Source organism: Chiloscyllium plagiosum, unplaced genomic scaffold (genome assembly GCF_037043375.1).
Source record: "Chiloscyllium plagiosum isolate Xiang-an unplaced genomic scaffold, Cpla_swu_hap1 HiC_scaffold_17, whole genome shotgun sequence".
Taxonomy (NCBI): Eukaryota; Metazoa; Chordata; class Chondrichthyes; order Orectolobiformes; family Hemiscylliidae; genus Chiloscyllium; species Chiloscyllium plagiosum.
Genome location: NW_028270155.1, coordinates 27,064,478 through 27,073,763, shown reverse-complemented (window position 1 = coordinate 27,073,763; position 9,286 = coordinate 27,064,478). Strand labels below are relative to the sequence as shown.

General features: G+C 41.0%; 1 protein-coding gene across 1 annotated transcript; it reads right to left on the bottom strand.

The window, feature by feature from the left end:
* Positions 1–401: 401 nt before the first annotated feature.
* LOC148147295 (uncharacterized) lies at positions 402–5,714 on the bottom strand. Its single transcript, XM_087996135.1, has 2 exons — positions 5,658–5,714; positions 402–1,178 (listed from the first exon to the last, which is right to left on the bottom strand). Exons 1-2 carry the CDS (start codon positions 5,712–5,714, stop codon positions 402–404), a joined length of 834 nt encoding a protein of 277 aa, XP_087852261.1.
* Positions 5,715–9,286: the final 3,572 nt, after the last annotated feature.

The following is a 9,286-nucleotide window of genomic DNA, read 5'->3' as shown; positions in this document are numbered from 1 at the left end:
CACCCATACTGACTCGGTAGGCAGATCTTCCTCGACAATGGAAGCTTCTGTAGCTGTGATACCCTCTCTGATTAGTAGTGCTACACCCCCTCCTCTTTTTCCCCCCCTCCCTATTCTTTTTAAATGCTCTAAACCCTGGAACATCCAGCAACCATTCCTGCCCCTGAGAAACCCATGTCTCTGTTATGGCCACAACATCATAGCACCAGGTACTGATCCATGCTCTAAGTTTGTCACATTTATTCCTGATACTCCTTGCGTTAAAGCAAACACACTTTAACTGATACCTTGGTTCCTTGCCAGGAAAATCCTTCCCACTAGCTGGTCTACCTCTTGCTATTGCCTCATCTGCATCAACTCTCACCTCTGGTATACAGCTCAGGTTCCCACCCCTTGCCATACTAGTTTAAACCCTCTCGAACTACTCGAGCAAACCTTCCACCCAGGATATTGGTCCCCTTCCAGTTCAGATGCAACCCGTCCTTCTTGTACAGGTCCCACCTTCCCCAGAGGGCAACCCAATTATCTACATATCTGAAGCCCTCCCTCCTACACCAGCTGCGCAGCCACGTATTAAGCTGCACTCGCTCCCTGTTCCTCGTCTTGCTATCTTGTGGCACCCGTAGTAAACTAGAGAACACTACTCTGTTCATCCTGCTTTGCAGCTTCCATCCTAACTCCCTGAAATCACTTTTTATATCTTCGATCCTTTTCCTGGCTATACCATTAGTGCCACTATGTAACAAGATTTCTGGTTGTTCGCCCTCCCCTTTTAGAACTTTATACACCCAATCGGAGAGGTCCCGGACCCTGGCACCAGGAAGGCAACATACCTTCCGGGAATCCCGATCCTGACCACAAAATCTCCCGTCGATTCCCCTAACTATCGAGTCCCCTACCACGAGTACTTTTCTATTCTGCCCCCTTCCCTTCTTTGCCACAGTGTCAGGCTCAGTGCCAGAGAACTGACTGCTATGGCTTTCCTCTGGTAGGTCATCCCCCCCAGCAGTATCCAAAACAGTATACTTATTGCTGACGGGAATGTCCACAGGGGATCTCTGCACTGTCTGACTGTCCCCTTTCCTCCCCCTAACTGTAACCCATTTATCCTTGTCCTGAGCCTTAGGAGTGACCAACTCCCGGTAACTCAACTTCAGTTTCCAGGACTGGCCACTCTCCTTTCATGATACAGCTTACTTATAAAATCTTAAAAGCTTTGGCCTAAAGTCTCATCTGTTTATGTATAAACAAAAATGCCTCTCAATACCCTTTTATCTTTGTACCAAAGCAGCCAATTTGGTCTGTTTATGACCCCTCTGAAAAAACCCAAGGACGTCGTATCCTTGAGAAAAGGAACACCTTTTAGAAAAAAGGAGCAGCTTTGTGACATGTTCTCTGTGGGTAGATGCAACATGCAGACTCATGAAAAGTGAATGACACCTTTGGTTAATTTCAGTCTTCAGGAGACAAATGGAATGGAGACTACAACTGGATGGTAACTTCAAGAGCTAAAAAGAAAAAGAAACTCAAAAGGTAAAAAGGAAATAATTTCATTGTTTCGGCATTTTTAAAATTTTTCTCAAATATGCTGTTGCTCATGGCTCATCTCCTTGTTTGGCAGATAAAGAACTCCATCTGACCAGATTTGAAAATGCCTAACCTTAAACATAGCCCCAAAACAAAGTCTTCTATATTTGTAGAGCCTTGATGAGAAATAAGGATGGGAGTCCTGATGCTTGAGATGCTAGTGATTTCAACCTGGCCATTGGGTCTTGGAGACATCAGGGCGCTATTGGAAATACCAAGCAGAAAGCAGCCCAAGAGGCAAAGGTTAGACAGGAACTGCCGAAACAACAGTGTACATCTCAATATTAGGCTTCCTTGGTTTCCAAAGACCCAGTCATCCAAGGGATTCCCAGATGGAAGGGAAACTGTCAAATACTTTGGGCTCCCTATTTGTAGCTGCTCTTTCACCATAGGAGATAAGAGAAAGAGAGATCAAGGGCATCCCCATTTCAACAACCCTATGCTATTCCATTTCTATGTTGTCCTTGCACTGTACAGATATAAGCCCAGTTGCAGCTCTTTTCTGGAAGTTCTTAAAATATCAGAGCAATATAAATTGGAGGGATTTGATGTTCTGAGTGCCTGTTCTCTATTCTACTTCTTGTCTTCCATTGGACCTTTAAAATGAGATATTCGATGGGCATAATTAAAATGAATATAAGGAACATCATGTGATTTCATCATATCAACAGAAGATAAAAGATACACATAAAAGTATTGATCAGCTGCAATGCAGAAATACCATTTCAACCAATAACCATTTTACGTTGCTGGCCACAGATACATTTGCCTTGCCATACCCTGTTGCTCTCAAAAATATTTAAGATGTGAATGCAACTTTATAAGTTTCTTAGTAAATTTCAGTAAAATTGGTTTCTGGATATTAGAGGCTAAGACTGCTGTCCATAAATATTATCATTTGTAACAATGGTTTTCACGCTCCTGATTCTGACCTAAATTCCACCTCCAAAATGCTTTTCTCTCTTCATTCTGAGCGTATCGGAGGTTTTACAAGATATGTGTACAAATTCTGCATATTTTTCTATTTAAGGCAGCTGATCTAGTAGTATACAGCTGGGGCTCTGTAGGTGAGCAGAATTGCCACCCAGCCTCAGTTCAAATGATGCATTGGATTTTAGGATCTCAATACAAAACTTCCAATCATTTTCAATGAGAGAGAAGGCGATTCCAAAAATAATCATAGTTCAAGACTTGTGACGCAACTAAAATCTTGATTTTTCATAGTCTTCAGAGAAAACGGGCTGTAAACTATTTAATATAAGACAAATTTTCAAACAGCCACAGAGGACTACACTTTCTAGTCAATTAATGTGGATTCCATTTATCTAATTTTTGTCATACTGTGGCAGTGGTATCTCGAATAGGTATGCAGGAGGGATGATATTTTCATTATCTTTATTCAATGCAATGGGACATTTAGCACCATTATGTCCACTCCCATGAATTTATAACATTAGGGCTCCAAATCCAGTACTATTACAATCCATGTAAGATAACAACTGAGGACACCAACATCTGTCCATAATGATGTGTACATATATACAGCCAGACAAGGTAATTCCTTCATAATATTGAGTTTATTCCCATTTCCACATTAGGTATTTATATATCATTATAACTAATAGTAACTGAAGATTGCATACTTGACACATTTTCACATACTTCAGTTAAATCCAATAATTTAGAAAGTTATTCATACCACATTTATTTTATGGTCACATAGTGTTGGCAAATATTGATTTGTTTATTTTTCCACCTCTTTCGGTAAGTCAAGTTTCAGTTTACGGAACATATTATTTCTGTGACCAAACATGGTTAGATGAATCACAGATAACTATCAGAGAATACCTTCAAAATTATTATTCTTCACAGGCACCTATTGCCAAATAACAGAAACACCGGTTTTTGAAGATCTTTTATAGCTCCTGTGCCTGTCAATTCATTTTTTCCACTTCTACTTTAATAATATTGAATATTTCCAGACTAAATATTTCACCTTAATAGTTGGCAAAACTGAGTAGTCATTAACTGATCTGTCAAATTTGTTTCTTTATTGCTATTTTGGTTTTACACAGAATTTTACAACACAAAAAGGCCATTCAATCCAATAACTCAACACTGATGTTTATGCTTTACGTACCTCCTTCCACCCATGTCACCCCTCCCTATCAACAGTGCCATTTTTTGTAACATTTTAGTAACTTCTGCTTTACTTGATTTAGCACAGAAATGGTGCAATAGGTTTTCAGTATGGAGTTTTCTTCAATTCTAGACTATGTTGCAAATTATTTACAGTTTCCTGGCAGTAATTCATTCTAATTGCAATTCCTATGGAAAATTCAATGCTTAATGTAATCACAATGTCTTAGGTTTGGCTGATGGAGTGTGAAACAAGGTTTAACCAGCCTCTATAATTTAGTTTTGCCCTGATGTGAGTGTAGTGCTGTGATGTATATAAAGTGGCACAATTGTCACCAGAGGGGCAAAGAAGCAATTGTTCCTTAGAGCCAACATCGTCACTGGCAGCAAAAGGAACACCAGCAAAATGCCAGTGCAGATTTTCTGATTACGTGTGGGCTGAGCCCTCTGCCTGCCTGCACAGCCAAGCAGTTGAATTCTATATTCACCAGTCTAACCTTTTGGTTCTCATTATTTTCAAGTAGCTGCTCATTTTGGAAGATGCCATGAGTGGAGCTGAGTAACGCAGCTGTGTCTGCTGCACCCACGTGCAAATAGGTTACATTCCAGTGGACTGTTAGGCCCAGAAAAGTGCAGAACACTTTTGTATGAAGTTTGTTCTTTAAGGCAGGCTCAAATAAAAAGGTCAAGCCTTCACCAGACCAAGCATTGGATTTCCAAATAAGCCTGTGCTGCAATTTTAAGTCAGTTAGAAATAAAAGAGAAAAGTTCAGGGCTTAGATCATAGCTTTTTTTTAACCAAACACAGCAGCTGTAAAGGGATCTTCCATAAATTCAAAGCCTGCAGGCCTTCAAGGGGTTTAGAAAAGGTTTATTTAACCTGATTCCATCCCTGACTACAAACAATTATCTGGCCCACTGCATTGTTCAATCCAGAAGTTTGAAATCATTCGCAGAGTGGAAAGCTCAAAGGTTAATTTGGAGGGACGCTCTGTTCTGCAGCCCTTTAAAACTGGAGCACCGACGTCAGCATCTTTATATTGGTGTATGTTCGTCTTTGGCCTTTCCTTTATCCATTTGAATAAATTACATTTAAAGAAACTTTACACCTGAAACAGCAATTGACTTCCACGCTATCAACTAATACTGTCTGTCCTCTTGTGTGTCTTTGATTTTTTTAATTAAAGCAAGTGATTCAACAACAATTTTGTAATGCCTTTCATGTAATAAAACATCGCAAAGCATTGGAGCATTACAAAGAAAGAATTGAGAGTAAACCTTAGATTGACAAAACATATGTTTTCAAATTTATTCTTTTGAAGGTATGGCCTGATGCACAAGGGTCTAATGTACCAGGGTCCAAAATAAAATTGGACATTTTCCTTTAAAACTTGCAAATTCCAGTATATTCACGGTATAGAATTGAAAACATTTAGCAATTACTTTAAGTTCTTACCTTATGCACACTGTCTACATCAGTGTTTCCCAACAACAGAAACTGACACTTGGCACTTAATTGTTTCCTGGTGCATTCTCCATGCCATTGCAATCAAACAATCACCTATCCATTTGCCAATCAATCAGCACTCTCCTCTGGAGAATAAATTGCTGTTCCTTTTGAGATTTGGTATTCTTATAATTTGGTCCTGATAATTGTAAGATGAATAGCTTCAACAGTATGCCTTTTTTTCTCATCTATACTCAGGTTCTGTACTACCAGATGCCCAATTGAAAACTCAAGAAGCTCGGCATCATCAAGATCAAAGCAGCCACTCTTCCAGCACTCCATCCACCAGTTTAATGCAGCAGCAGTGTTTACCAGTGGTCAAAATAAAAGGGGAGGCAATTGGATCTGGTGAATTCACCCACAGTGGCCATGAAAATACCCAGGAAATTTCAACCATGAGTGCAATTGATTCGAGAAAACTCACCCTGGATGTTGAATGGAGGAGCTGCTTCTTCTCTCCCATACTTGCTGGCTCACTCATGATGTGATATGAGTAGAGAAAGTATCTGATTGGTGAGCAGGACTTGAGAGTATTTTTAATCTTTCTTATAAAAGTGAAGCCTTCAATTTGTGTTTAGGCCTCCAGCACTTTTTTTCTTCTTTTCTTAAAAATAGCTTGTTAAATATAATTTAATAATAATTTAAAAGTAGGTATAATAAATTATAAAGAGCAGGAATTTCAGAGTAATACATTAATGAATTAAATAAAGTATAACTGTGATGGTAGGTTGGGTGGTGTATTGCTGCTGCATATGAGAGCTGCTAGACTTCAAGGTGACCCAGGTGAACACACTGCAGTAAATGCTTGCAGCTTGAGGAACATCAGGTCCAGGTTGAGAAGCTGGAGCCTGAGCTGCAGACACTGTGCCACATCAGGGAGAGGGCTAGTGATCTGGACACTTTGCTCCAGGAGGCATTCGCATCCCTCAGATTAGATCATTCAAATTTGATCTGTGATCAGAGACAGGAGCATGTCATAGAATATAGAATATAGAACATAGAACATAGAACATTACAGCGCAGTACAGGCCCTTCGGCCCTCGATCTTGCGCCGACCTGTCATACCAATCTGAAGCCCATCTAACCTACATTATTCTATGTACGTTTATATGCTTGTCCAATGACGACTTAAATGTACTTAAAGTTGGCAAATCTACTACCATTGCAGGCAAAACATTCCATACCTTACTACTCTCTGAGTAAAGAAACTACCTCTGATATCTGTCCTATATCTATCACCCCTCAATTTAAAGCTATGCCCCCGCGTGCTTGCTGTTACCATACTTGGAAAAAGGCTCTCCCTATCGACTCTATCTAACCCTCTGATTATCTTTTATGTCTCTATTAAGTCACCTCTCAACCTTCTTCTCTCTAACGAAAACAGCCTCAAGTCCCTCAGCCTTTCCTTGTAAAACCTTCCCTCCATACCATCCTAGTAAATCTCCTCTGCACCTTTTCCAAAGTTTCCACATCCTTCTTATAATGTGGTGACCAGAACTGTACATAATACTCCAAGTGCGGCTGCACCAGAATTTTGTACAGTTGTAGCATAACCTCGTGGTTCCGGAACTCGATCCCTCTATTAATAAAAGCTAAAACACTGTATGCCTTCTTAACAACCCTGTCAACCTGGGTGACAACTTTCAAGGATCTGTGCACCTGGACACCGAGACCTCTCTGCTCATCGACACTACCAAGAATCTTACCATTAGCCCAGTACTTTGCATTCCGGTTACTCCGACCAAAGTGAATCACTCACACTTGTCCGCATTAAACTCCATTTGCCACCTCTCAGCCCAGCTCTGCAGCTTACCTATGTCTCTCTGTAACCTACAACATCCTTCGTCACTATCCACAACTCCACCGACCTTAGTGTCGTCGGCAAATTTACTAACCCACCCTTCTACGCCCTCATCCAGGTTGTTTATAAAAATGATGAACAGCAGTGGACCCAACACCGACCCTTGCGGTACACCACTAGTAACTGGACTCCAGGATGAACATTTCCCATCAACCACCACCCTCTGCCTTCTGTCAGCAAGCCAATTACTGATCCAAACTGCTATATCTCCCACAATTCCATTCCTAAACATTCCTAAACAGATACACCACATCAACTGGTTTACTCTCATCTACCTGTTTGGTCACCTTCTCAAAGAACTCAATAAGGTTTGTGAGGCACGACCTACCCTTCACAAAACCGTGCTGACTGTCCCTAATCAAATTATTCTTTTCTAGATGATTATAAATCCTATCTCTTATAACCTTTTCCAACACTTTACCAACAACTGAAGGAAGGCTCACTGGTCTATAATTACCAGGGTTGTCTCTACTCCCCTTCTTGAACAGGGGAACCACATTTGCTATCCTCCAGTCTTCTGGCACTATTCCTGTAGACAATGACAATTTAAAGATCAATGCCAAAGGCTCGGCAATCTCCTTTCTGGCTTCCCAGAGGATCCTAGGATAAATCCCATCCGGCCCGGGGGACTTATCTATTTTCACACTCTCCAGGATTTCTAATACCTCTTCCTTGTGAACCTCAATCCCACCTAGACTAGTAGCCTGTATCTCAATATTCTTCTCGACAACATTGTCGTTTTCTAGAGTGAATACTGTTGAAAAATATTCATTTAGTGCTTCCCCTGTCTCCTCTGACTCCGCACACAACTTCCCACTACTATCCTTGATTGGCCATCATCTTACTTTCATCATTCTTTTATTCCTTAAATACCTATAGGAAGCCTTAGGGTTTACCCTGATCCTATTCGCCAACAACTTCTCATGTCTCCTCCTGGCTCTTCTGAGCTCTCTCTTTAGGTCTTTCCTGGCTACCTTGTAACCCTGAAGCACCCTAACTGAGCCTTCACATCTCATCCTAACATAAGCCTTCTTCTTCCTCTTGACCAGAGATTCCACTTCCTTCATAAACTACGGCTCCCGCGCTCTATAGCTTCCTCCCTGCCTGACAGGTACATACTTATCTAGGACACTCAGGGGCTTTTCATTGAATAAGTTCTACATTTCTGCCCATCCCCTGCAGTTTTCTTCCCCATCCTATGCTTCCTAAATCTTGCCTAATCACATCGTAATTGCCTTTCCCCAGCTGTAACTCTTTCCCAGTGGTATACACCTATCCCTTTCTATCACTAAAATAGATATAACAGAATTGTGATCGCTATCACCAAAGTGCTCACCTACTTCCAAGTCTAACACCTGGCTGGACTCATTACCCAGTACCAAATCTAATGTGGCTTCGCCCCTTGTTGGCCTGTCTACATAACTGTCACTGTAGATCAGGCAGCTATGGGACCACATGGATAACATTTGAGGAGTCTCAGCTCCTGCAATTGTCCAATAACTATGGGGTTCTTAAAATCCATGTAGCATGGAGGATGAATGAGCATGAACACAGCACAATGTTACAGGGAGCCATTCAACTGGGTGCTGAAATAGCAATGGGGTAAGGGTAAGGGATTGTGCAATTAATGGGTAAGTACAATGCTCAACAGCTGTGAGTGTGAATCACAAAGGCATGGATACAGATTGGATTGGCATGTGCTGAATTACCAGACACAAGTAAACTGTAGGCATGGGGGAGTGATAGCAAATGTACCAGCTCACCAATGGATGAGATGGTGGATAAGCTCAGTCAGAGGGAACTTTGATGGAGCGGTTAACAAATGGGGATAGACATATGTACTCCCAGATGTTTGGTATTTTGGCAGACCTGCCAGGTAGCCATCTGTCACTGCTGAACAGGAGGGAGAAATCCAGTTTCTTGCCTTCTTTCAAAAAACTTGTCAAAGGAGCCACCACAGTGCTCACATTCAGAACAAGTCTTCAATAAAACTCACTCATGCTAATGTGTCACAAAACCTTTCATTTTGTCTTAGGCAAGGAAAAATACAAAAGCTCTCATTTTTGTTTCTACACATACTCCTTGGCCTTGACTCATACTATGGCCCTAATAAGGTCATTGTGCCAAATTTATGTCTAAATTGACTCTTTGTAACCAATCAAAAAAAAATTCTGTCATTGAATATATTCCTC